Source organism: Aquarana catesbeiana, linkage group LG11 (genome assembly GCF_042186555.1).
Source record: "Aquarana catesbeiana isolate 2022-GZ linkage group LG11, ASM4218655v1, whole genome shotgun sequence".
Taxonomy (NCBI): Eukaryota; Metazoa; Chordata; class Amphibia; order Anura; family Ranidae; genus Aquarana; species Aquarana catesbeiana.
The window spans coordinates 139,975,016-140,002,917 of record NC_133334.1 but is presented as its reverse complement, the minus strand read 5'-3'; the positions used below and the strand labels follow the sequence as shown (position 1 = coordinate 140,002,917).

At 43.8% G+C, this 27,902-nt stretch overlaps 1 protein-coding gene across 4 annotated transcripts in view; it reads left to right on the top strand.

The window, feature by feature from the left end:
* The window catches only part of TENT4B (terminal nucleotidyltransferase 4B), a 187,474-nt gene that overhangs the window by 42,102 nt on the left and 117,470 nt on the right, over positions 1-27,902 (top strand). For all 4 annotated transcript variants that reach the window (XM_073604996.1, XM_073604993.1, XM_073604994.1 and 1 more), the window contains exons 2-3: positions 20,153-20,276; positions 21,695-21,741. In XM_073604996.1, coding sequence (XP_073461097.1) covers positions 20,153-20,276; positions 21,695-21,741 — 171 coding nt within the window. The remainder of the gene's footprint in view (positions 1-20,152; positions 20,277-21,694; positions 21,742-27,902) is intronic.

Genomic DNA, 27,902 nt, shown 5'->3' with positions numbered 1-27,902 from the left:
CCTGCCATCCTGTCTTTCAAAATCGCCGACCGCAATTTGAAAATGGCGCCGCAGGCGCCGAAATGCACAGAGCTGGTCCTCGGCTCTTCTCTGCGGCTCTCGTTTACTTTCGGCTCCACTTGTAGTCCCGAGCGGAGCTATCCGAACGGCTAGGTTCGGGCGGCGCTTGAGTGAAGACGAAAGTGGCCGAGAAGAGCCGAGGACCGGCACTGTGTATTTCGGCGCCGGCGGCACAATTTTCAAATCGCGGTCGGCGATTTTGAAAATCTGGCAGCTCCGGATCGCAGGGGATCGGCGTATAACACGCACCCGCGATTTTCCCCTGATTTTAAGGGGAAAAAAGTGCGTGTTATACGCCGATAAATACGGTATATGTTCTGCCAGTTTTTTTAGTTGGACATGGTTTAACCAATGCCCGCCATATAGCAATATGACATGCGCAAAGTTGTATTATCCTGACTGGACGTGATCAGGATAACAAGCCTACGCATGCCTACGGGGGCACGCAGCACGGTGATTGGTGGTGCTGTGTGTCAGTCTGACACACCGCAACACTGATCTCTATAAAGAGCCTCTGACAGAACCGATCTGCTCTCCTGATGGGGGGGGGGGGGGGGTCATCCTCACCTGTGATCTGCTTTCTTGTAGTGTGAGTGTGTAAAAGGTCAATGAATTTCTGGACTCCGGACAGACCCTTGCATCTTTCATCCAGTGCTGCACTGATGTTTCTGGATTCTGAGTCATGGGGAAAGCAAAAGAAAAGAATTGTCAAAGGATCTGCTGGAAAATGAGGGGTTCTGTTGAAACCAAACAACGATCAGGTAGACCAACTAAAATTTCAGCCACAACTGCCAGGAAAATTGTTTGGGATGCAAAGAAACCCACAAATAACTTCAAGTGAAATACAGGACTCTCCAAAAACACTTTGTTGTGTGGCTGTTTCAAGATGCACAATAAGGAGACACTTGAAGAAAGATGGGCTGCATGGTTGAGTCGCCAGAAGAAAGCCATTACTAAACAAATGCCACAACTATCCCAATTACAATATGTCAAACAGCATAGACAAACCTAAAACTTTTATGGCACAAAGTCATTTGGCGTGATGAGACCAAAATTGAGCTTTTTGTCCTCAACCATAAACGCTACATTTTGGAGAGGAGTCAACAAGGCCTATGACGAAATGTACACACCATTCCCACTGAAACACGGAGGTGGATCGCTGATGTTTTGGGGATGTGTGAGCTACAAAGGCACAGGAAAATTGGTCAACGTTGATGGCAAGATGAATGCAGTATGTCATCAAAAAATACTGGAGGAACATTTGCATTCATCAGCCAGAAAGCTGCGCATGGGACGTACTTGGACATTCCAACGTGACAATGATCCAAAACACAAGGCCAAGTGGACCTGCCATTGACTACAGCAGAATAAAGTGAAGGTTCTGGAGTGGCCATCTCAGTCTCCTGACCTCAATATCAGTGAACCACTCCTGGGGAGATCTCAAATGTGCAGTTCATTCAAGACAGCCCAATAATTGGAGGCTTTTTGCCAAGAGGAATGGGCAGCTTTACCATCTGAGAAGATAAAGAGCCTCATCCACAAATGACTTCAAGCTGTCATTGATGTAAAAGGGGGTAATACACACGGTATTAAGAACTGGGGTATGTAAACTTTTTTGATCAGGGTAATTTGGGTAGTTTCTGTTGTCATTAAGCTTTAAAGTTAAATGGCTTCAGCCAAACACTAACCAGGAGTGGTTTTTATCATTCATACTCTCTGAATGTATGTGTGTAATATATTAATATATATATGTATGCTCTGTGGAACAATATTACACAGAGTGGTTTCCCCTTCTCTTCTGGCAGTACCCATTGGCACTGTCAGCTTCTCCCTACTCTGGCTGCCTCTTTAACAAACTTGGCACTAAAGAGGCCCTCTTGCATGTGTGCTCACAAGCTGGGCTTTGTGTTTCCATAGATGTGCACAGAATCTGTAAGATGTGGCCAGACAAGAGTTTCACTGACCGTAGCGGTAGCCTATGCCTCCGTTGCCCTTAGTTTCTCCTATGAAAGCAGGATGTGAAAGGAGCAGTGTTGGAGCCAGAGACCGCACTGGACCGGTTTCAGAAGTCAGTTAAGCGCTTGGCAACAGGGGGGCTAAGACGTGTTTTTTTTTTTTTTTTTTTATCTTTTTAATGTAGAGAATCCATTAAGGTAAAAAAAACCCCCCAAAAAAACCTTTTAGGCTGAGTTCACATTGGAGAACGCAGGGGCTCACAGCAGGAGTCTGGTGCGTCTCCATTCACCGTTTCAGGTCCAATTTCAGGCCGAATGTTTGGCTGAATTCGGACCTGAAACAGACCAAAGGACGCACAGGACCCCTGTGCAAGTCGCAACTCTCCTGACATGCGAATGGGATTCGGCCAAATCCGCAAGTTGTGAACCCAGCCTTTAATGTTGGAAAAAAAAGCTGAAAATTATGAAGCTTGTTGCTTTCTGGCACAAGTCTCATGAATTTCCTTTTTTTTTTTTTTTTTTTTTTTTTTATGCCCATATTGAAACCGAGGTTAATAAAAATTGAATTTGAAAAAGTGAATCTTAGAAATTCCTCACATAACTCTTCCTAAGTGATCCAAAATCCTGTATATGGAAAGGTATTTGTCCTGTATACTGGCAATGCAGTTATTTAGCTATTCACAAAGCTTCTATTTTATAAGCAACAAAAAGGAATGATTCCAAGCAGTTTATCCTGCTGCATTAAACTTTGACAAGCCTCAGGCTCCAAATGAGCTGTTTTGACCTTTTAACCTTTCGTGGAGTAGAAAAGGTACATTTTACACTTCAGACATTTTAAAGGGTTTGTAAACCGTCAGTTTTTCACCTTTTAATACATTCTATGCATTAAGGTGAAAAACCTCCTGCAATGCAGCAGAGGCCCCTTTTTACTTACCTGAACCTGTTCTTTCCAGTGACGAGTACGAGCACACCAGCTCCAGCTGGAGTCCTGATTGGATAGATAGCAGCGCAGCCATTGGCTTCCGCTGCTGTCAATCAAATCCAATGATGCAGGGGGCGGGGCCGAGTCATGCTGTCTGAGCGTACGGGGCCTTAGTGTCTACCAACTTTTTTTTTTTTTTGTATGTTTCTAGTAATGGTTATCAGCAACTTTATAGTGGAACTGTGATGGTGCAGTAGACAATCTACACTAGCTGACACTGGGGGCCAAATATTGGGTGGCATCGTCTGGTTCCTATTGAATTTGGCCCGTGTACGACAGCTGGTCCAACAGAAGCTTGCCATTTAGCCATGTCAAAAGTTTCACATGGTTAAACGCTTTATCTTAAAGTGGAGTTCCACCCACTTTTACAACTCTTCAGCATCCCTCACTAAACTGTGCACTGTAAACGAATTGGATATATATATTTTTTTTTCTCAGCACCTACTGTATATCTGCTGTATTAATTTTTCACTTCCTCCTCCCTGGCCGTGGCCCATCGCATCATTTCCTGTTTGCATTGCCTTCTGGGAAGGGGCAGCAACTTCCTCTGGCACTGCCGTTGCTATGGAAACCTGACCTGCTTGTGCTGCACTGAGCATGTGCGAGATCTGCAAGGATAAGATCCAGGAAAAAATACAGTCTGGCTTCAGATGCCCACACTTAAGATGGCCATGGCCTGCTGTAAATTTATAAAATAACAAACTACTACTATAAATTAAACACACCTTAGTTTACACACTAAATTTACTAGAATACAAGCTTGTGTATTATATGGGTATTTTTATTTAAAAAGTATATTCGGCCGGAACACCCCTTTAACCACCTCAATACAGGGCACTTTCACCCCCTTCCTGCCCAGGCCATTTTTCAGCTTTCAGTGCTGTCGCACTTTGACAATTGCGCGGTCATGTTACACTGCACCCTAATGAAATTTTTATAATTTTTTCCTCACAAATAGAGCTATCTTTTGATGGTATTTGATCACCTCTGCAGTTTTTATTGCGCTATAAACAAAAGAAGAGTGACAAGTTTGAAAAAACACTATTTTTTACTTTTTGCTATAATCGTATTTTTTTTTTAACAAATTTTTTCCTCAGTTTAGGCCGATACTTATTCTTCTACATATTTTTGGTAAAAAAAATCGCAATAAGCGTATATTGATTTGGTTTGCGCCAAAGTTATAGCGTCTACAAAACAGGGGATAGATTTATAGCATTTTTATTCTTAAAATTTTTTTTTTTTTTTTTTTTTTTTTTATATAGTGACTGCGATATTGAGGCGGAAGGCGGACATATCGCACACTTTTGACACATTTTTGGGACCGTTCACATTTATACAGCGATCCGTGCTATAAAAATGCATTGATTACTGTGTAAATGTGACTGGCAGTGAAGGGGTTAACACTAGGGGATGATCGAGGGGTAAATGTGTGTCCTAGGGAGTTGTTTCTAACTGGGGGAGGGGACTGACTGGGGGAGGTGACCGATCAGTGTCCCTATGTACAAAGGGACAAACATCGGTCGCCTCTTCTCTGACAGGACGTGGATCTGTGTTTACACACAGTTTACACACAGATCCACGGTCCTGCTTGGTTGCTGGGCAATTGCGGCTGCCCGGCGGACATCGCGGCCGCCGGGCACGCGCATCGGTTCCCCAGTGACACGGTGGGCGCGTGGGCGCCCCCTAGTGGCTTGGGAAGGTGATCACGTCCGCCCAGAACGAGAGCTGCCTCGTCCCACTGTCATATGACAGTGGGCGGGCAGCTAGTGGTTAACGGTTACCAGCGTTTGAAATGCCGGTAAACTACCATCCTGAATGTGATTTTACCCGGGTTTCAAAAAAAGGTCAGTAAACTCCACTGCCTCTAAACCACTATGAACTACTGAGTGTACATGTGTGCATAAGATAGCATAGAGGAGAGGCTGCTGAAAAAAAGCCCAACTGATCCTAAACGTCTGTTTACTAGCAGCAGTGTACATGAAGCCTGAGCTGTGAACCTTTAAAGTGCTGCTGCAACTGTTTATTGTGTACAGCACACATGAAGTATTGTAGTGGTATATCACTGGTCATGTGAATACGTCATAGTAACCTTCTGTGCGCTCTGCTCCCTTGTTTAAATTTTGCTTTGTGATGAGGTCACCCCTGTTGTACTTATTCTCAGAGTTTATCCAGCTATTTCACTCTGCTTAGGACATTTCAGAATCTGTCACTATATTAATTTTTGGCCTGGCAGCACTTTGTGTAGCCCACATTTTGTGTGCCCTTTCAATTTGACATTTACATGCATAGACTACCTTTTTATTTTATTTTTAGGTTTTAATAGTAGGGCACGATTTGAACAGCTGCCAGGTTTTTTTGCAATCTGTTTCCCAGTTAGGGAGACCTACCCCCTCTCTATTTGTCTTGGTAATGTGCTTTATTAGATGGTTGCCACATCCATAAGCCTTAGTACACACCATGAGAAAATCGGATAAACAGTTGTGTGGTGTGTGTGTTTTTTTTTTTTTTTTTTGTTTGTTTTTTTTTTTATTCACGCTAGTCTCATTTAAAAAGCGAGGAGCTTACTTGGGGGATGAAAATTCTTAACACGAGGTGGTATGAAAAAGTTTCAAGACTAGTTTTGTAATACGCCAACAGATGACAGAACAAGGCTGCATGCACAGTCACAGGGAGCACCAACCTTCATAAGTTTGTGTGCCAAAAGACCTAGACCTGTGTACATCAGGAGCTGTGCAACTGGTGCTATTCTGATCACATCATCTTCTTCTATTTCATCATGGACAGCAAGTTAGAACCAAGGCCCCTTTCACACTGTTGGACCGTTCAGGTCCGCCTGTCAGTTTTGTCAGCGGACCTGAACAGGCGCTTCATGCTAGTCTATGGAGCGACGGATGTCAGCGGTGACATGGCCACTGACATCCCACCCACTAAAATCAGACGGATGCCCCTATGTTCGCATCCGTCCCTATCGGATGGGGTGAGATCTGATGTAAATGGACATGCTGTCTGTTTTCGTCCGATCTCTCCATAATAACCAGCGGCGCTCGACAAGCCCCTCCCCGCTCAGTGAGCAGAGAGGAACAGGGACCTGTCATCCGCCAGCTCAGCGGAGTTCAACGGAGAGATCTCCCGCTGAGCTGGTGGACAGAGGCGGACTCTGAGGCAGCGGATCCGCCTCGTGAGAATGAAGCCAAAGAGCTTATGTGAAATTTGGCCAAATCTGCCACAGACATTTGACATGATTCGGCAAGTTTTATCTGCCACAGACATTTGACATGATTCGGCAAGTTTTATGGTGATGGTGCAATGAGACGTTCGAGATGTCCCCATGCTGCTGACCCAAGAGCAGGATGCGTCGAAGTCTGACAAGAACTCAGCCGGCGTGCCATGGGGACGAACTTGGCAGCAACAATCCACGTGTTCACATCACACATGAGGGTTGCCTGGACTGTTTCGTATGACACACTGACAATGGCAGCAATGTTGTGGAGTGTTCCTTGACGATCATCATGCATAGGTTGTCGACCAGTTTTGACAATTTTGGGGGTTGAGCTTGTTGAAGGTCTGCCTGATCTTAGCCTTTCAATGATTTTACGCTTTTGAAGCGTGCGCGCCACTCAAAACACCTTGAATGACTCCTTGCAGCATTGCCGTAAACTTGCCGAATCATGTCAGATGTGTCTGTGGCAGATTTGCCCAGTTTCACACAAAATTTCACGTTTGCTCTTTGTTCTAACTTGCTGTCCATGATGAAATAACAGATGTAATGCTCGTGGTCAGAATATTACCAGTTGCATAGCTCCTGATGTACACAGGACTATGTCTTTTGGCACACTGACTGACTTATGAAGGTCGGTGCACCCTGTGACTGTGCATGCAGCATTGTGCTGCCATCTGTTGGCATGTTACAAAACTAGTCTGATACAACCTCGTAATACAGCTTCTGAGTGTAGCTACATTCTAGCGTGTAATTGCAAATCATGTCATCATGTTGTGACCCCTCTTCTAGCCAAGCTAGATACTTAATCGTTGTCGAAAGGCGTTAAATTTGTGTATGTTTCCAATATTTTATCTGCTAACACTGAACTAATTTTATCTCCTGATTGCTTTACAGATTTATTTAAATTGGTATTCATTTTTTACATGACAGCCTCAACATGACAAAATATTCACAAAATGCAAACTGATTTTTCCTATTGAAGAACATTTTCTGTTGTAGACCTTTTTTTTTTTTTTCCTGCACTTTTCTTCCAGGTTTTTCTGTTTGTTTCCAATCATGCATGGTCTTGGTCTCTTGATTTGTTTTGTACAAGCACCATACTAATTACACAAAAATTGGTAAATTATCTAATGAGAAGAATTGTCACTCATGTTCCTTCAGAAATTTCTTATGAACAGATGTGATTGGATGTCAGAAGCTGTGTCTGGTTGTGGTTTTTTGTCTGATTTTCCTCATGCATGCATGCTAGACATTGTGGTCTTGCTGTCCTCACTACTTTGTTAAAAAAAAAAAAAAAAAAAAAAAACGGAGGCATGCTTTTTGGGGAGGGGTTATTCAATGCTAAATACATTGTGTTTTTTTTTTTTGGCAGTGTCCAAATCCTTCTGTATGTGACAGTATAACCCAAATGTATCTGAATCCTTTGTCCTATGATTTTAGAGTATAAAAATCCCATTACTATGCTGTCTGGCAGTGCTTTGGTTCTTTTACTGGAGTACAGATTTGCCTTTTCATTGTTCTAGGAAAATAATGTCTGTGATAAAATGCCTAGTTCTCATCCTTCTAAGGAAGTGATGACTTAAATTGTTAACCCCAAAAAAAAAAAAAATTCAGATTCTGGTCCCTTAAAGCAGCAGTGCTTGTGCTGTGTAATCTGTTCCCTAAACCTGCAACTTCCTGTATCCCCTCTCTGTACTGACCATGAAAATCAGGGCTGCTAAACCCTGACCACCGTGGCCAGAGTGCATCCCTCTGTCATACGCAGCTGTCCTCTCTGCTCTCCTCTCTCCCCCCTCACCCGCTCCTCCTTGCCTGTCAGATCCCTCTCTGTGACTGTCTTGCGCGCCCCCCCCCACGCCGCTATTATTAAAAATAAAAAATCTATGGTCACTGCTAGCTCCTCTATTAGAGCCTTGCATACCACATTATGTAAGTCCTTTCTAAAAACGAGTGTTGTAAATGCCTATTTAGAGCTATCTTCAGGCCGCTTTACACTCGGAGACAGGGCTTCTGCAGGAGGCCACGTGATCTCCCCCCAGCTGACGTCAGAGGGAGATCTTTGCCCCTCCCGTAGAAGCCATGTATCGGAGCTGTAAAGCGGCCGCAAATCATGTGACCGGCCTGAAGATAGCTCTAAATAGGTATTTTACAACACTCGTTTTAAGGCAGTGAATTAGAATTTAAACTTAACAAACACTTTACAGAATGAAGTGCATATTTATTTATTTTAATAGGAACGTTTGTTATGGGTTCTAAATGCAATCAGATCCAGCGAATTGGCTAAATACAGTTTTGAAAATGCATGTGACGGACCCCCTACTCAAGGAATATGTCTGCCGTGTAAGCTTCCCTTGTCCGTTACCAGAATGATCCAAGATCCCTTAGCCCACCCAGTCACTTTTCAAGACAACAGTGTAGGTTGGATAAAAGCACAAGACTTTTGTTGAAGAACAAGTATATATCCCTGGAGACAATTCAACCCCCCCCCCCCTCCTTGTTGGGATAGAGACACAGGACTGGTTAATCTTTACATCCAATAACATGAGAGACAGGTACTTTCAAACTTTTCAACGAATGTGTTAACCAAAAACTGGCCACACAGCCAACTTTGTCAGTGGGGTCCACAGGTGCAGACCATAGTCCCATCCACTTTTGCTAGTTGAAAATCTCCCTGAACCCCCCCCCAGTGTTGTCAGAGCAAGGCTGATATCCTCCTGTCCCAATGCCGGACCTTTTTCTGGGGTTGTACCAGTGGAAACCGCAGTCCCATCCACTACCACAGGAAATCCATATTTTGTTTAAGCCAGCAGCACTCTTCCCTGCTGCAAGCGCATCTGCAGGGTTGCTGTCAGTGGAGACCGCAGTCCCATCCACAGACACAGCTCAAGCTGCAGTTGTGAGGTACATATTGCATTCTCTCCCTGGAGCTCCTGTTGAGTTGATTGTTGCGTGCAGAGGTCATGCTTCACGCTCTGAAGCCAGCTTTTCTGCTTCACCGGGTTCCTCCTCAGCATAAGTCTATTAAAACCCCAGTCTCTGGAACTGATGTCTGTGGATAGAGGTTCACCATCTCCTGTCCATACCGGTGCTGGGCGGAGCCTAGCAGAGCTCTGCCCTGTTGTCAGCACTTCAGCTTTGGGGATGGCAATCTCCGGAGTTTCCGCTGCTAATTCTGGGGCATGCTGCTGAATGTGTTCTACCAGTTCCCTGTATGCCTTTTCCAGGTGCTGCTCTTTCCTTAGCAAATATTACAGATCGAGTTTAAGCTCTGAGACCCCTGCTAGATCGAGCATAGCCTCTCTGTATAGCCACAGGTCCTCATGGGTAGGTTTCCCTTCATCACCAAACACAAAACCATCTGTAAGGCTCTCCCACAGCAATCCAGGGCCACCAAAGTCATATCCCTCCAGAGAGCATTCTGTTGCCTCCCCTAAATATTCCTACTCTGCGTGCCATTGCAGTCCCTATTGATTGTCCAGCTCGATCTACTGCTGTACCAGCAGTCCAACTCGGACACCCATTGCTGCTGGGGCCACTCTTCCAGGAATGGTATCTGCAACGCCCATTGGTCACTGGCCTGTTCCCCTGGGGTTGGAAAACACTTACCCTGGTTTATACCAGCGACCTGGAGGGCCCCAGTCCAGAGCGCCACCAAATCTGCTGCCTGAGCTCCAGATATTCATCTGCAGACACCTTTCTGGGGTATACTGAAAGGGCGATTCGCAGGAACTCTGATGCCAGATCCATATCTCTGCTGGGGCGACCGAAGTCTGCTATCCTGTGCCCCTAATAGACACAGGGTGACTTACACATAAGAGGGGCCTGGGAATCTACACAAGGAGTTTCCTGACCTCTGTAAGGTAAGCTGGGTTCAACGGGCCACCTGCCCAAAATGACTCTTGTCTGTCAAAATACTTGTGAAACATTTGGCCTGCCCAGGGATTTGAATTTCTGTTTAGCTATTGTTAATACTTTGCCATTGGGGTCGACCGATAAAATTTTTTTTTTTTTTAATTTTTTGTTGCCTTTCAGGCCGATAGCTGATATCAAGTGCCGATATTCTGTTTGCTCCGCTGTCTTGAAACACAAGTATCACTCGGTCTTTGTTTATTCCTCCGTCTTCAAGCATGCCTAAAAACATTTCTTTAATGTACATCCTCCACCTCCCCCCCCCCCAAGTGTGGGATCCTTGCATCAATTTTGTATTCAACACCTGTTGCCTTTTTGTCCATCCGCTGTCAATTTAGTGGCATGTAAGACTCAATGGGGGTTATTTACACTTGAAAGTGTACTGAAAGTGCACTTGGAAGTAAAGTCACTGTAGATGCGAGGGGGATATGCAAAGAAAAAAAAAGGCATTTTAGCTTGCACATCATTGGATGATAAAATCAGCAGAACTTCCACTCATTTCAGATCTACCCCTTAGATTTAGAGCGACTGCGCTTCCAAGTGCACTTGCAGTGCAAAGTGGATTTACCTTTCGTAAATAACCCCCTATGACTCTGTTGGTCCTGCCCAGCTGACAGTTGTGAATGAGAGTGGGTTGCCAGCATTCTCTGGTTGCAGCATAGTTTTTACTTTCTCAACTACCTTTTTGGTGAATCTTTTAACAGCATTTCGCTTCGGTAATACTTTTTACTCTTCAGTGTGTATCTTGGCTCAGCTGTGGACATCAACCCCTTTAATCCAGAGTAAGACGCCATTGTAAATGGGCTGACATAGTGGGCCCCAAAAAGATGGTCGCTGTGGCAGGGGGAGAATATCGCTAAGTTTTTGACGATACCGATTCTTTGAAAATTCTCTATCAGCCCTGAATTGAGCTTTAGTGACAGTGAAAAGTTCAGGTCACCGACTTGGCTAAACTGTTTGGCTGGAGTGATAAAGTATCTTACCATTTATTTTAAGAAAGCCCTGAGAGCCCATAAAACCTGTGGCATTCCTATATGCAAAGTATCCAGTATGTCCTGATTGGTCAGTGAGGGCATTCCATCACTCCAATAACCCATATGGTGGACTTACGCAGAGGGAGGGAATTGACTAAAGCGCAACCTGCTTACATTTTGGTTCTCCTAAGGCAGCTATGAAATTGAGGTGGTTTGCAGGAGTATGAACGTGTCTGCTGTACATTACCAAGGCCAGTTTATTGCCACTAAAGTCTTCTCAGGTAGTTTTTAATACTTAGGCTTTTCTCTCATCGGAGGTTGCAGAATACTCTTGGCATCATCCTTATGTACTGTGCATGAGCGAGCCGCACTGCGATTGACCGGGCAATCTTCTGGGACCTGTGACATGTCCCAGAAGATTGCAAGAAGGGAGGGGGGAGAGGTGAACTTCCCTACAGCTCCGCAGAGCCCTGGGAGGAAGTGGGAGCTGGATGCTGCTAAAAAGAGGGTATTTATTCCCCCCAATAATGACATGCAAAATGTGGCATGTCAGGGGGTCACCTTCACTTAAAGCGGAAGTTTCATTTTTGGGTGCTTTTAAGATTTTGGTCATTCCCTTTTATAACGGTTTTCTACACTATCCCATCTACAGCAGCACAACAGAGATGTGGCAGGCTTATTTTATAGCCTGCTAGAAGATTAGGGCCTACATTAGAAGTCTATTGGTTAAAACAACAAAGATTGTACTGTATGTATAGATTCTTTGGTGCCTAAAAATCCTATGCTGATATTCTAAAGTGGAACGCTAGAGAAATTTTTGTTTTGGTTTTCCCAGAGTGTGACAGTGTTGTTTTGCTGCCTTTTGGGTTCATTTTGTTCTTTTTACCTCTGCAAGTGACACACAGTGAAGAGACATCTCACCAAGTTTGTGGCTGCATTCACACTATAGCATTCACAAATACATTATTTTGTGCCTGTTTACGTAACACCCCAAAATGTACGTTGCACTGCCATTCATTTTTGTGGATGCTCCAAGCGCAGCAAAACAAACACGCATTTTTTTGAAAAATGAACAGTTGCACACTTGAGGTCAGACACATAAGCTACTTTAGCACATTTGTCATTTTTAAATAGCCCATTGACCTGAATGAGCTCCCCTATTTTTATAGCATGACAACTTGCAGAAATGCACAGGTGTGCAGTACGACTTTGCGAGCATTCACCAAACACTGTAATGTGAATGCAGCCTTTAACAGACTTCAGTAAATACAATGCAAAAGTTCAAACCCTTCCTACTTCTTTTTTTATTACATTTGTAAGGCCCCTTTCACACTGGGGCGGTTTGCAGGCGTTGTTGCGCTAAAAATACCGCCTGCAAACCGCCCCTAAACAGCCTCCGCTGTTTGTTCAGTGTGAAAGCCCGAGGGCTTTCACACTGAAGCGGTGCGCTGGCAGGACAGTAAAAAAGTCCTGCGAGCCGCATCTTTGGAGCGGTGAAGGAGCGGTGTGTTCACCGCTCCTAAACCGCTCCTGCCCATTGAAATCAATGGGACAATACGTGCTGCAATACACCTGAAGGTTAACAGCAGCTGTTTCTCTATGGGAAACCTCGTCCACAGCGGCTGACTGCAATCTGCATATTTGAATGCTTCTAATAGACCGGGAGTTTGTGAGTGTATCTCTTGTCCCTGTTTTGCTTATGTACTATCTAATAAGTTCACTGCACAATGATCTATTTTTTCTTTGCTTGCTTTGCATAAAACCTTTATCCTGAGAGCCGAATCACCAGCAGTATTATGGCTAAAGTGGGATACAAGAAAAACTAAATATCCTGATACAAACGATCTAACCCAGTGAGTCAATCAATCTGGATTAAGGGAAGGAACTGTTTAATTATTTTTACTTTCCCCCACTATTTATCTCTGCCTGGACATTGTACACAGAGTGTTATTATTATTTTATTTATATTCACCGTCACATCACCAATTTGAAGATTTATTTTGGCAATTTTAACACATGTATTAACACCATAATTATTTATTTATTTTATTCACATGTATGCATTTTTATTCCTGGATTTAAGCTTAGTCGCAGCAGCATATTGTGCACTATTTATTTAAAGCGCATCAGTTTTATATTTAGTACTATTTGTTTGGTTATCTGATCACCCTATATTGATAGCAGCTTTAATTTACTGATTTTTTCATAGCACTATATATATATATATATATATATATATATATATATATATATATATATATATATATATATATATATATATATATAATTTTATTTTTTTTAAGCACAATTTATTTATATCACACATATCTATCCACATCAGCGCTTGGTTTTTATTCATTTTTTTTAGCAGTTTATATTTTCTAAAATAATTGCATTTCCATGTTCTGTTTACTGGGGGAGACCAGTTATAGTAGATACAGGGTCCTGGCTATAGTAGCACTTTAACTCCTGTGTACAGAGATGAGGGAGAGAGGACAGCCTGCAACTCCTCTTCTTTACTCCGGTCACTACCTCTGTGGGCAACCCAAAATGTGTTAGCCAGCTGCCCATGTCCTACCAATCTATGACCACCACGGTTGCTAAGGGTAGATTGTGGGACCCACACAGCATTCTGGGTTGCCAACAAAACTAGTGACAGCAGCAGGAAGGAGGTGCAAGTAGAGTTGTCACCTCATCTCTTTAAACCTGAACACACATGAATTACACAGGTTCTGAGGCTAATTTAGTGCTAATAGGGCACCAAGCAAGTTTAAATGACCACCTTAATCAGCCACAGAACCTGTGTAATGTTTGCTTTTGACCACTGGGCACTTAAACCCCCTTAATAACCAGACCAATTTTCAGCTTTTGGTGCTCTCACATTTTGAATGACAATTACTCAGTCATGCAACACTGTATCTATATTTTTCTTTGTTTCTGTTATAAAATTTTGCAAATTAGTAATTTTTCTTCATATATTTTGGTCAAAATTTATACCGCTACATATCTTTGGTAAAAATAACCCAAATTGGTGTATATTATTTGGTCTTTGTGAAAGTTATAGAGTCCAAAAGCTATGGAGCCAATCTTTGAAAATTGATCACACTTGAAGTACTGACGGCCTCCCTCATTTCTTGAGACCCTAACATGCCAGAAAAGTACAAATACCCCCCAAATGACCCCTTTTTGGAAAGAAGACATTCCAAGGTATTTAGAAAGATGCATGATGAGTTTTTTGAAGTTGTAATTTTTTCCCACAATTCTTTGCAAAATCAAGTTTTTGTTTTTTTTTCACAAAATTGTCATATTAGCAGGTTATTTCTCACACACAGCATATGCATACCACAAATTACACCCCAAAACACATTTTGCTATTACTACCGAGTACGGCGATACCACATGTGTGAGACTTTTACACAGCGTGGCCACATACAGAGACCCAACATGCAGGGGAGCACCTCCAGGCGTTCTGGAGCACCCAGGCCAATTCTGACATTTCTCTCCTACATGTAAAAATCATCATTTATTTGCTAGAACATTACATAGAACCTCAAAACATTATATGTTTTTTTTTTTTAGCAAAGACCCTAGAGAATACAATGGCGGTCATTGCAACTTTTTATCTCTCACGGTATTTGCGCAGCAATTTTTCAAACGCGTTTTTAAAAAAAAAACAAAAAACAGTTTTGTGCTTAAAAAAAAAAACCAAAACAGTAAAGTTAGCCCAATGTTTTTGCACAATCTGAAAGATGAAGTTACGCCGAGTAAAGAGATACCCAACATGTCACCTTTCAAAATTGCATGCGCTTGTGGAATGGCGCCAAACTTCGCTACTTAAAAATCCCCATAGGTGACGCTTTAAAAATTTTTTACTGGTTACATGTTTTGAGTTACAGAGGAGGTCTAGGGCCAAAATTATTGCTCTCGCTCTACTGATCGCAACGATACCTCACAAGTGTGGTTTGAACACCGTTTTCATATGTCGGCGGGACTTACGTATGCGTTCGCTTCAGCATACGAGCACGCAGGGACAGGGGCGCTTTAATTTTTTTTTTTTTTTGTTCATTTTACTTTTAGTTTGATGCTTTTTTCCAAAAAAAAAAAAAAAAAAAAATTTGACCACTAAACATCCCTTATAATAGGAATATGGCATGACAGGTCCTCTTTACAGTGAGATATGGGGTAAATAAGACCCCACATCTCACCTCTAGGCTGGGAAGCCTGAAATAAAAATAAAAAAAAAAAAAGATCCTGGCTTCGATCGTAGCGTTAAGTCGGTAGAAGCACCGGAGGGCAGCGGGAGGGGGAATGTCCCCTCTCGCCTCCCATAAGAACTATCAAGCAGTGGAACAGCTGCTATGATCGTTCTTATGGTGTAGGGAATCGCCGGCTAAAAAAGTTATCTGAATGATGCCTGTAGCTGCACCCATCATTCAGATATCCCCGCACAAAGTCAAGAACGTCGTATGACAGCCGGCAGGCGGGAAGTGGTTAAAACGCATTTTTTTTTTTTAACACAAAGTTGTCCATTTATGCGATATTTCTAACACATAGCATGTACATACCAAAAATGACACCCCAAAATAGTTTCTCCTACTCCTGAGTACGGCGATACCACATGTGTGAGACTTTCACAGCCTGGCCACATACAAAGGCCGAGTACAGCCGAGTATGGCTGAGCATGGCAAAGTATCACCGAGTATTGCAGAGCATAGCTGGGTATGGCAGAGTATGGCTGGTTATCACCGAGTATTGCAGAGTATGGCTTGGTATGGCGGGGTATTGCAGAGCATTAGGGATGGCTGAGCATGGATGGATGGATGGCTGGATGTCACTGAGCAGCACTGTGGGCACTACACATCCAGCCCACAGTGCTGCTGCCATCCATCCATCCCCCTCTCCACTCACAGTGTACAGATCGGGACACAGAGGGGAGGAGAGGAACCGGGGTCATCAGATGACGCCGGTTTGTTTACATGTGATCGCTCCGTCATTTGACGGAGCGATCACATGGTAAACGGCCACGAACAGCGGCCATTTACCGGGATCCATGATGCGCCGGGTCCTTTGGACCCGGCGGTCACGGTTGTGCTGGGTGCGCGCCCCAGGGGGCGTGCGAGAGGGGAATTCTGGGAGGACGTCATAGTACGCCCTCCCAGAGTTAAGCAACCGCTCTGCAGCCGTCATTCGGCTATGGGGCGGTTGTTAAGTGGTTAAAGGGATGAGGTAGCACCTTAGGTGCAAGATGTGCGCTCTCCCTCCTTTCTGTACATCGGAATTAAGAGGAATACTTTTCAGGTTAGGCTGTACAGGGCTTGACTACCTCCCCCTATTTAATCCTTAGACTGCTTATGTCCAGGCCCTTTGAGTATGGTATGGATCTTGAAAGGGAACCCCATAATGGCTCTCCCCCCCCCCCATGTAAATGGGCGGGGTTACCCGATACTTATTCACTGCAAAAAAGTGTAGCGTAAATAACAACAAGGGATGCTTTTGTCAAGTTCTTTATTAAAAATCTTCCTCCGGTCTTCTTCCTGCTGTCTACTCTGCTGCTAACCCAGTCCTCCTCCGATGCTGTGTCCTGTCGTGCCAGCTCTGATCTCTGCTGGTTCGCAGATAGCCATGGGGCATGGCCATCCGATGTCACCTTGAGAACCCCGTCCCTTGTGGTGTCACAATGGGCAGGGTCTTATAGTATGGGAGACTGCGTTGGAGGAGGACCGGGTTGGCCGTGAAGAACATTGGAGGCAGATTTTGTCAAAACCTTCTCCTTTTTAAACTACACTGACTTTTTTTTTTGGTGTGAATGGGTAGGGGTACAATTGTACCCCATACTCATTCATATCGGGGGTCTGGGATCTGGGGGCCTGCAGACCCCCACAACCACCACCCAGGGTTGTCTGGAAGAGGCTATTGTCCACATCAACATGAGGACAGGGTGGTGGTGGGGGGTGTAGAGCACCCACACACCCCAATCAGGGTGGATAGAAATCAATGTTTTTTTTAAAAAAAATAATCAAACCAAATTATTTTATTTTTTTTTTTTACATTATTTTAATAAAATGCTTTTGGGCTCAAAATCTATCTAAAGATAGTTTTTTTTTTTCTATTTAAGATGCATTAAAATTTAGTTTATTCAGCATGAAGTGGAGCTTAGTTATGTAGCATGAGGCTGTATATTCTGCAATATTTAAATTTTTGGTAAACTTGTTCAATGAGTGCAAGCTGGGACAACATGCAATGGCAATGTTATTGTTTTATTTAAATAAAAGAATTTGAGTAGTTCTCCAACTGTGTCATTAACCTGACAGCTTATTATTCCAAATGGCAAACCTTCATTTTGTTTGCAAATATTAAAGATTCTAACTACCGGCAAGAATGAGTCCCTACATTTAAAGACTCCTATCATTTCAGATCCATCATGGCAGCGCCTGTAAGTAAGCATCCACTCACCTGCTGCCGCCACGTCCCTCACCTTTTGTGGTGTATAAAAAATAAGAGAATTGCGCTAAAACGTGTGCAAGATTACATAAATGACATAAGTGAAAAATATTTCGATGATATATGTAAACAAGGATAAATGTGGGTAACAACTGAATATAGTCCACCAAAATGTCCCATCAAGTAAAAATTGAATATAGAATAATAGTGACTCCAAATAGCCCGCAGATAATAAAAAGTCCAAGTGATAGTTGATAAATGATCCGTGAGTAAAAAGGAGGATCCACCACCGAGAGTAGAAGGGGTTACTTCTTACCAGATGGCCATGACCCCCCACTACAGAGGATCACAGCAAGCAGGCAAACTTGTAAGACAAACAATGGAAGCTTCTACCGGCATCCACTAGAGGTCATCACACCGTCAGCCAAACCCGCAGAACTCATGGCAGGGATACACCCTTACTGTCCTCCATCCTTACTTCTGTCATATAAGACAGAAGGATGGAGGACAGTAAGGGTGTATCCCTGCCATGAGTTCTGCAGGTTTGGCTGACGGTGTGATGACCTCTAGTGGATGCCGGTAGAAGCTTCCATTGTTTGTCTTACAAGTTTGCCTGCTTGCTGTGATCCTCTGTAGTGGGGGGTCATGGCCATCTGGTAAGAAGTAACCCCTTCTACTCTCGGTGGTGGATCCTCCTTTTACTCACGGATCATTTATCAACTATCACTTGGACTTTTTATTATCTGCGGGCTATTTGGAGTCACTATTATTCTATATTCAATTTTTACTTGATGGGACATTTTGGTGGACTATATTCAGTTGTTACCCACATTTATCCTTGTTTATATATATCATCGAAATATTTTTCACTTATGTCATTTATGTAATCTTGCACACGTTTTAGCGCAATTCTCTTATTTTTTATGTTTATTTTACAATTGATGTTTATTGTCGAGATTGCAGCTTTTTTGAGGATTAATTGTTCACTTGGGTTATAGCGCGGTTTATTTCTATTTTTTTTATACCTTTTGTGGTGTCATTGCTGCATCACCAGCCATCCTATTAATGCCCCTTTCACACAGACTTTCTGATCAGGTCTGCCTGTCAGTTTTTAAGGTGGACCTTATCCGAAACTCCATTCACCTCTATGGAGCGGCAGATGTCAGCGGTGACATGTCCTCTGACACCCGCTGCATTCCGATCCTGTCCGTAAAATCCAGATGGCTGGAAACCCTATTTTCCATCTGTCTGGTGGATCGGATCTCCCCATAGAGGTGAGCAGGGCTCTTACAGGTCTGTCTCAGCACAGTGAGCGGAAACAAACCTGTCATCTGCCTGCTCAGCGGGGATCAGCGGGATCGATCCCTGCTGAGCAAAGTGAAGTCCTGTCTGAAGGCCCTAAAGTGAATGGGCCTGTCGGTGAGGGCGTGTGGCCTGGTATGGCCCCCAGACTGGTGTTCCCTGGGATTGTGCACAATTTTAAAAGGTGCCTTGACTGAAAGAAAATTATTTAAATACTGATGTAGTGTGTAAAACCGCAGATCATCGCACATATTGTAAGCAAGTTGAAAAATACTTACTGGCCTCGTCAACAGGTAAAAAAGGAAGAAAAAGCCTAAGAAAAAAACGAATGCAGCCACCACATGTAAGAATTGGTAACCTGCAATGGATTTGTTCATGGCTTTACCATTTAAGGAGATTGTACAACCTGGTTGTAACGTATGCCAACAGGTTAGGAAAGGGTTTTGAAAATATTTAACTAAATTTGTTACATCAGCTGAGCTGGAAATTGGTGTTTGGCCATATTTCAGTTTATGGAATAAACTTTCGTAATACTATTTAAACATGAAATGCTGTGGGTTTTATTTTTTTTATTTTTTGGTGCGTGTGCCCTTTTTAAGTGATCCTGTCAGGCTGTGCAGCAAAAAAAAAAAAAAAAAAAATCCTCATGGCACTTTCTGTTAAAGCGATACTAAATGTAAAAATAAAAAAAATTGCTAACAAATTGGCATAGTTGTGCGAGGCTACAGCCATGTCATTCATTCAGAGTTCAATGAATTAACTACAAGTCCCACTGCCACTTCAGCAGACTGACTTATCAGTGGACCATGAGTGCAGTAATCGGTGCACTCCTAGTACACTGACGCTTCTTCCCTTTTTTTTTTTTTTTTTTTTTTATTATTGGTGAACGTAGCCTTTAACTTTGCTTTGTTTCCAGGCAGCAAAGACTTTGGCATTTTGTTTTTCTAGGAATGTCACATGCCTGCATCTCCCTCTAGTCGCTGTGGTTCTATCCTCCAACCCTACATCACCACTGAACCTGGCAGCATTGTACGATCTGGGGGATGGAACCATTTTGTGCAGCGGTAGCTGTGTGTAAAGTTGCGCTATTGTACTTTGTGACAGGTTTTATTTTCCCCAGCAAAGCTGCTTAGACCAGCCTGGAAAACGCAATTTTTCATGTTTAGCTGAGTAAAAATAACTTCTTTTTTAATATTTTTAATTTTTTTTTTTTTTTTTTTCTAAACCTAATATCAGTTATTTTATAAAGACGCATTGCTTTTAATACGGTTTGGTTTTGACTTTATTGAAAGTGCTATTATTTTTGCAGTCTTCATGAAGAAATCCTCGACTTCTACAAATACATGTCCCCTAGGCCAGAAGAGGAAAGAATGCGGATGGAAGTTGTTAATAGGATTGAAAATGTCATTAAGGAGCTTTGGCCAAGTGCAGATGTGAGTATAATGCTTGTCTTGGCATCTGTAGCGAGTTAATAGGATGTTTTGTTGTTGTTGTTGTGTTTTTTTTTTTTTTTTTTTTTTTTTTTTAAGCTTCATCAAATTTTTGTGCATGTCTATACATACAGTGAGGGGGGAATAACACTGACTGGTGCACACAGAAAAATGTGCTAATTTCTGTATGCCTGCTTAACTAGTTAACCTGATTAGGGAAAGTGGCACACGCCAATTCATTTGCTGCACGGTGTGGTGGTTAACCAGATTTGTACATGCTTTCTCTGGCGTGATTGGATGTTTATAGAAACTGTCACATACCACTTTTAATGCCATTTGGCGTCGTTGGTGCAACACCACATAGAACTCGTCTCATGACATTTATTTGGCGCACAGAAAATGTACTATTCTTTACACCACAAAACTGACATATTTCCCTTTTTAATTGCCACTAATATGTTACATATGTTAGAATATATTTTATCTTTTAATTTTTGCTCTGCCTTTCAATGGGCTATCTGTTATTATCTGTGCTGCTCCAAAAATTACTTTTAGAAGTCCATTTCCCTGACCTCAGTTCTACACCCTGCCATCCACCACACTGCCTAATGAATGTTAACAGGCCAGTAAGGTCAGTCCTGTGGACAGGGGAATGGCTTTTACAGAATGCTGACTTGATCATCATATGTTTTTGTTTTGGCTGTATTGTCCCATTCCTTTCAGTGGCTATATAGTGCCAGGCAGATGAGGCGTGCATGACAGGGGGACTTGTTTCTCTTAGCTGCAGCATTTTACATTAAGCTGCTTGGAGAAGTTTTTAAAGCCTTTACCTTTCACATGCTGGTCTACAATTTTCTTTCTGTCCTCTGCAGACAGCTTGGCTTTCCCTGGTCTGTGTTCAGTTTTGGTGTACATGATGATACGAAACAGCCGAGTGGCTACTTTTAACCATTTAAATACATCGCAAGATTCAGAATGTGTAATGCTGATTACAAAAGATATAGTTTATATTTTTATTTCTTTGGTTTAAGCTGGCCATACAATGATCGAAATACAGGGAGCGGCTGAAACCCAAGCCGATCCATCAATTTTTAACATGCGATTACTGCCGATGGCTATAGCTGCTAGCAGTAATCATTGTTTTCTGCCAGCAGGGAAGGTTCCCCGTGGTGGAAGGCTAGAAAATTGAATCATCTATGGGCTGCCTTACTCTGACATACTAAAGGCATGCAGGTATACATTGAGACGCGACATTACCTATTTTAGTTTAATCACTCTTTAGGAGGAAGGAAGCATTGTTTCAATAAGCTGTAGGGGTATCGGGTCTGTATAAATCTTTCCCTGGTTCCACGGATCATGACATTTGCCTGGCATTGGTAAAGGAATACAGCTTTCCTGACCATATAATATTTATTTTTCAGGTTCAAATATTTGGGAGTTTCAAAACAGGACTTTATTTGCCTACCAGGTAAGTTGTATAGTTTGTGTGTTCAATTCACCTTTTGCAAGTATTTAATACACAAGGAATATTGTACTAGTGTCAAGATGGTCTGTGTAAATCCCAACTAGTTTGTGTAATGTTCTTTGTTTTTAGTTTTTTTTATTTTTGTAAAAAACAGATTTTTCTGATGTTTTTGAGAGGATTTTTTTTTTTTTTTTTTATATTAAGCCATCCTTGTTTCGGACTTTTTCCCTGTTACTGCAGTTGTCAATTTGACTGCCCTGTCTCTTGCCTGATCTCTGTACTGTTGGGACATCATAAATCTATGCCTGACCAGGGCCATTAAAGTACACTGGACAATGTTCAAACTCTAGTACTTTGTGGACTGCTCAGTTATATTTGTACGCACTGCTCAACTGCTGTAGAAGTCAAGTAGGGGGGGAAATGAAGGCTATCAGTACAATGTGTATTTGACTTCTGTTGCTTCAATTGACTCCAGATACACTCCTAAATGAGTTAAAAATAAGTAACCACTATAACAGGGATCCCTTCAGCCCTCCAGTGTCCATGCTCCACTTCATTGGGTTCTTCTGTCTTTACTCCATCTTCCAGGTTCAGAGGCTTCAGCCATCTTGATTGGCTGGAATGACACAAGTCTCTCACATGTGAATAGGTTTGTCCAAGCCCAGAATCCGGCTGAGACCACGCTGAGCATGAGTGGCTCACCTCAGCCACTCAGTGAAAAGTGCCAACAGGCAATTAGAAAGATCTGTGACAGAGGACGCATACTTAAAGGCTTTTTTTTTTTTTTTTTTTTTAGCACTTGTTACCAAAGCAACTTTATGTCCGCTTTAATATACAAACCAGCTGCAATTCTTATCGCTCACTGCCCTGAAATCCAGCACCAGTTTTTTGTGTGTTTTTTTTTTTTTTTTTTTTTTTTTTTTTTTCTTCCCCCGAGATTAAATGACATCCACCACCATAAAACTCAATTACTGTTAGCCAAGGGCCTTAAGGTACCACTTCCTGTGGGCACATCATTAAGCCCCTTTGGGCTAACAAGAGAATGCTGCAGGTAAAAGTGCCACATTTATTGGCTCTCTGTAAAGTGAAACTACTTGCCCTGAATCTCTTCTTTAATTAAATTTTTACTTTGCTAGCTGTCAGGGAGTTGGTATGGATTTCTTTTTTTTTTTTTCCAGGTTTATACTTGCCTAGTTCCCTGGCGCCTCTGCACTGAAAACCGAGTGATCGAATGCTGATCGCTCGGTTTTCACAGCTCTGAGTAGAGAGCTGTTGACTGTCAGTCACAGCTCTCTGCTTTTCTCCCTCCTCGCTTATTGGAGCACTGAGCTGTGGAGGGGGTGGAGCAGGCCATTTGAGGTTCTCGGCGGCTCGTTGAGAGGCTGAGCAGAGTCGGTCCAATCACCTGGCGGATCCACACTTTATTGCCTCAATGACGCGGTGCCTGGACTGATATCCGTGACGTCAGCAGAGAGTAAACTTCAGTCCGCTGTCTGCTTAAAAGGGTCAAAGGGGTGCAAAACGATTTTCACTCCTGTGATCCATAGAAGCCCAGCCAAACAAGCGTAGGCTGGACTTCTCCTTTTAAGGAATTAGAGCTGGTCAGTATTATTACTATACAAATTAAGAGAACCTTAGCTAGTAAGGACAATCTGATTGTGCAGTGGAATAGCTTTTGGTGGAGCTTTTATTTAGGCACCCAGTAACAAAGTGAAAAGGTACGCAGAGAAGTGATTTTTTGACTAACAAAGGTAACAGCAGGTATCTTATTAGTTATAGCCATTGAAATGACAAATATGTTTTGTTAAAATTAAAGTAAACCTTTATAGCAGTATTTAACCCCTTCCCGACCAGCCGCTGCAGTTGTACTGCGGGAGGTTGGCTCCCCTGGGCGAACCGACGTAGCTGTACGTTGGTTCGCCTTTTAACCACTAGGGGGCGTGTGCGTGCTGCCGGAGCCAATGCGTGTGCCCGGCAGTCGTGATCGATTCACAGAGACAGAACGGAGATCTGTTAGTGTAAACCGAGAGATCTCTATGCTGTCAAGGGTGAGTAGAGCGATCTGTTCATACTAAGTATGAATAACGACTCCCTCTCCTCCCCCAGCCAGTCCCCTCCCCCCAGAGTTGGAATAACTCCCTAGGGAACAGTTAACCCCTTGATTGCCCCCTAGTGTTAACCCCTTCCCTGCCAGTGACATTTACACAGTAATCTGAATTTTTATAGCGCTGATCGCTGTATAAATGCCAATAGTCCCAAAAATGTGTCAAGTGTCCGATCTGTCCGCCATAATGTCGCAGTCCCAATAAACGGTGATCCCCATCATTACTAGTAGAAAAAAAATAAAATAAAAATGCCTTTGCGCAAACCAATCAATATATGCTTATTGTGATTTTTATTACCAAAAATATGTAGAATATATATCGGCCTAAAATTTTTTTAAAACAAAATTGGGGATATTTTCTATAACAAAGTCCAAAATATTATTATTTTTTTTTTGTTTTTTTTTTCAAAATGGTCGCTCTTTGGGGGGCGTGGCCTGGAAAGCAATGGAGTAGGACGCTTGCAGTGAGTGCTCCGCTTGTCCATACTCCTGCAACATCATCCTGCTCCAATCCTGATGATCCTACCTGGCATCTACATCTCAGCAAGCCTGCCTTGTCCTCTGCCTGGCCCTTGGAGCTATTTAGCCTTTTGGGGTGCCATGCACGGCCGCGATCGCCGGATCTCACCGCTCTGGGGCTGCTTGTAGGACAGACCGCGGCTTCGGCCTAGATCTCGGAGCGGCGGCCATTTTGCTACACTTGCTGGCGGCTCCTACATATCTCCCTGCTATACCTTGCACCCCCGAGACTGCTTTCTACCTGCCTTGGCCACCGGATTGCCTGTAGACACTGCCACAGCGTTTCTACACCCTGCAGCAGCTGGTGGGACGGTCTGCGGCTCCGGCCTGGTCCCTGGAGCGGGGGCCATCTTGCTACACCCAGAGACTGCCTTACAAGTTTCCCTGGCCTGCCCGGCTCCCTAGAGACTGATCTTTGCCTGCCTTGGCCACCGGAGCTTCTTCAACAGATGGTGCAGTATCCTCTCCTTCAGTGGCAACCAGCGAGACGGTAAGCGGCTTCGGGCCTGGTCCCCGGACCGGCTTCTTGCTTCACCCGTAGTAGGCCTGTGCAAGTACTGCAAGACTACCTGATCCCCCTGAGCCCGATTTCTCTCTGCTACAATCGCCTGCTCCCACACTCCTCTGATCGAAATTTATAGTTCCTATTGTGCCACTCTGAAACTGCGGCGGGAGGGGATCATCGAGAACTTGGCGCCGTACGCAGCGGCCATATTAGTACACCCCGGGACTCCTCTGACCACCTCTGGACCATGTCTCCACCGAAAAAGGCTTCCAAGACTACTGACAAACTTGCCAAGTACCGTCGCCTTGAGGAAGATCAACAGGCTTAGGGTTCTGCCGGTCCCTCTCTGGGCATGGAACAATGTACGGCGGCCACAAACAAAGTACTTGATGCTATTGCACTATGTCAGAGCACGCTCACCGCCAAAATCGAAGAAGTCAAAATCGATGTCTCTTATCCGACAAGATCTCTCTACCCTGCGGGACCGCGTGGCAGAGACCCGTATTAGAGCAGAAGATATATTGCACCCCCTGCAACATACTACTGACGAGGTGCGCCGTCAGCTTCAGCAGATCAGTGCAAAAAAGGACGACATGGAGAATCACCTCATCTCCGATTTATCGGCCTCTCTGAGAATGCCGAGGGCAACGACACGGCAAGTTTTCTTGAAAACCTCCTGACATCCACCTTTGGCAGAGATGCATTCTCGGTAATGTTTGCGGTGGAAAGGGCTCATCGAATCCCTGCCTGTCCTCCTTCAGGGGCTCCGCCGCGTACCCTGATAGCAAAGTTCCTCAACTTCAGGGACCGAGACAAGATCCTCCGCCTGACCAGAGAGAAGGGAAATATCCCCCCTACCAACACACATGTGGCCGTGTTTTCGGACTTCTCCAATGAGGTACAACGACAAAGATCCAAGTTTCAGGATGTTAAACGACGCCTCTGAGTACTACACCTCAAATACGCTATGCTGTACCCCGCAAAGCTTCGTGTCGAGTATGAGGGCCGAACCCACTTTTTTTAAGACCCTGAATTAGCATCCGCTCGGATTGACCAGAGGGATCGTCGAGACTGAATGTACCACCTTACTTATAAGCTGTGAGTACCTTACCTTTTTCCCCCCTGCTTCCCCCCTGTACCCGCAATATCATCTACTGCTGTACTACTGAGCCCCTCAGTGTGCACATTACACGTATATATCCTTTGCTGGAACTGGGGGATGGACTTGCAAATCCTTTTCAGCCCTATTCTGGATCTCGCAGTGTACCTACTGTCTCTGGGTGACCTAATTGACTCAGGATCCTCGCTTCCCCTTTACCTGTGAGATGCCTGTAGAGATCAGTAGATTGAACGTTACTAATGACTCTGTTAATTTACTTTATTTACCACCCTGATGGCAAGCAGAGCCTCCCCCCTGCACAGCTGTAATGGCGCTGCACCTTTGTGGCCCCTACACCCCGTGCACTTCTCAGAGAAGAAGTTGCCCCCCCTAGTGTTTTTGTGAATTTTTTAATTCCCGTTTGTTTGACTGGATTCTTTTCCCCTTTGGTTTTTTTTCTTTTTCTTATGGGTATCTATGCTCCTCTGAAATTAAGTTCCTTGCCTCCAACGGGTTTCTAAACGTTGGATGTCCCCTGTTGATACCTGGTTATGGGATACTATGTCTGTGCTAAGTTTGGGTGGCATTGGACTGGGAGGGAGGGAAAATGTTGTGGTTGTTGTTTTTCCTCACACCACCATGTTTGCAACTGCTTACTTATGCTAAAGGTACTATGTTATTATCATACATGCACTGTCATTACTGGTTATCACTGTGTTTTATGCTATCTGATGTGGCTCTATCTGCTCTGCCAGTCCTGGTCCAGCTGCGGTTCATCATATACACCCTTTTCCCGACCATGAATTCTCTGAAGTTCCTCACATGGAATGGTAAAGGCTTGCGCAATAAGATTAAACACACAGCTGCCCTGACATTCCTTAAGTCCCAACATGCCGACATCATCACGCTAGTTGAGACCCACGTCATGGGCCACTTACAATCCCCTCTCAAAAAACCTTGGATTGGTTGGGCATATCACACCACCCACACCTCTTACTCCAGAGGTGTATCGGTCCTGATCACCAAAAGGGTTCCGTTTGACGTAATACTGCTTCAGACGGACCGGCAGGGCAGATATGTATTTATACACGCCGCTATTAATGGATCCCCTCTCCTGATACTAGCCTGCTATATTCCCCCCCCCCCACAACTCACTTGTGATTAAGGAGGGCCTTGCCTTTATGGCACAATACACCTCTGTACCGGCGGTGTGGTTGGGAGACTTTAATATGACCCTCATTCCCACTCTAGACCGAATGGGCACACCGCACCTCCGCCTAGACCCGCCGGCCCATACCAGACTACACCGAATACTGACTGGCTTTCCTCTTGTAGACACCTGGTGCCACAAGCACCCACACTCTAAAGTCTTTTCATGTTTCTCAGCCAGCCATAACACAATGTCATGAACCGATTTTATTATAATTTCAGACCCTGACACCTAAACTGGGAGACGCGGGCTTTGCTCCGAGAATACTTTTGGATCATGCCCCTTACTGGATTATGATTCAGCTCCTGAAGGCCTCCCCTGCTCCTCTTCGGCAGTTAAACCGTTTTGGCTGACTGCCCTGCAGGACCAGGATGACATCCCCACAGAATTGCAATACTATTTTACAGCCAATAGGGAGTCGGCCACACATGACATAGTGTGGGAGACGTTTAAGCTCCACGCTCGTTCCCTGCTCCCTACACGTATTAACAGACTTAAGCAGTCATCGAAACTCATTGTCCAACAGGCTACAGAACACCTACAGGTGCTGGAAGAGGCGTTCCACCGGGACTCCTCACCTAGCACTACCATCAATCTCAAGATTCAGACGCATCAGGTCTCCCAATTACATATTGAGAAGGCCAAGCAACGCATCTTTTTCTGTAGGCAAAGGGTATTTGAGTATGGAGAAAGATCGGCAAACTCCTTGCATAGCTTGCTCACTTAG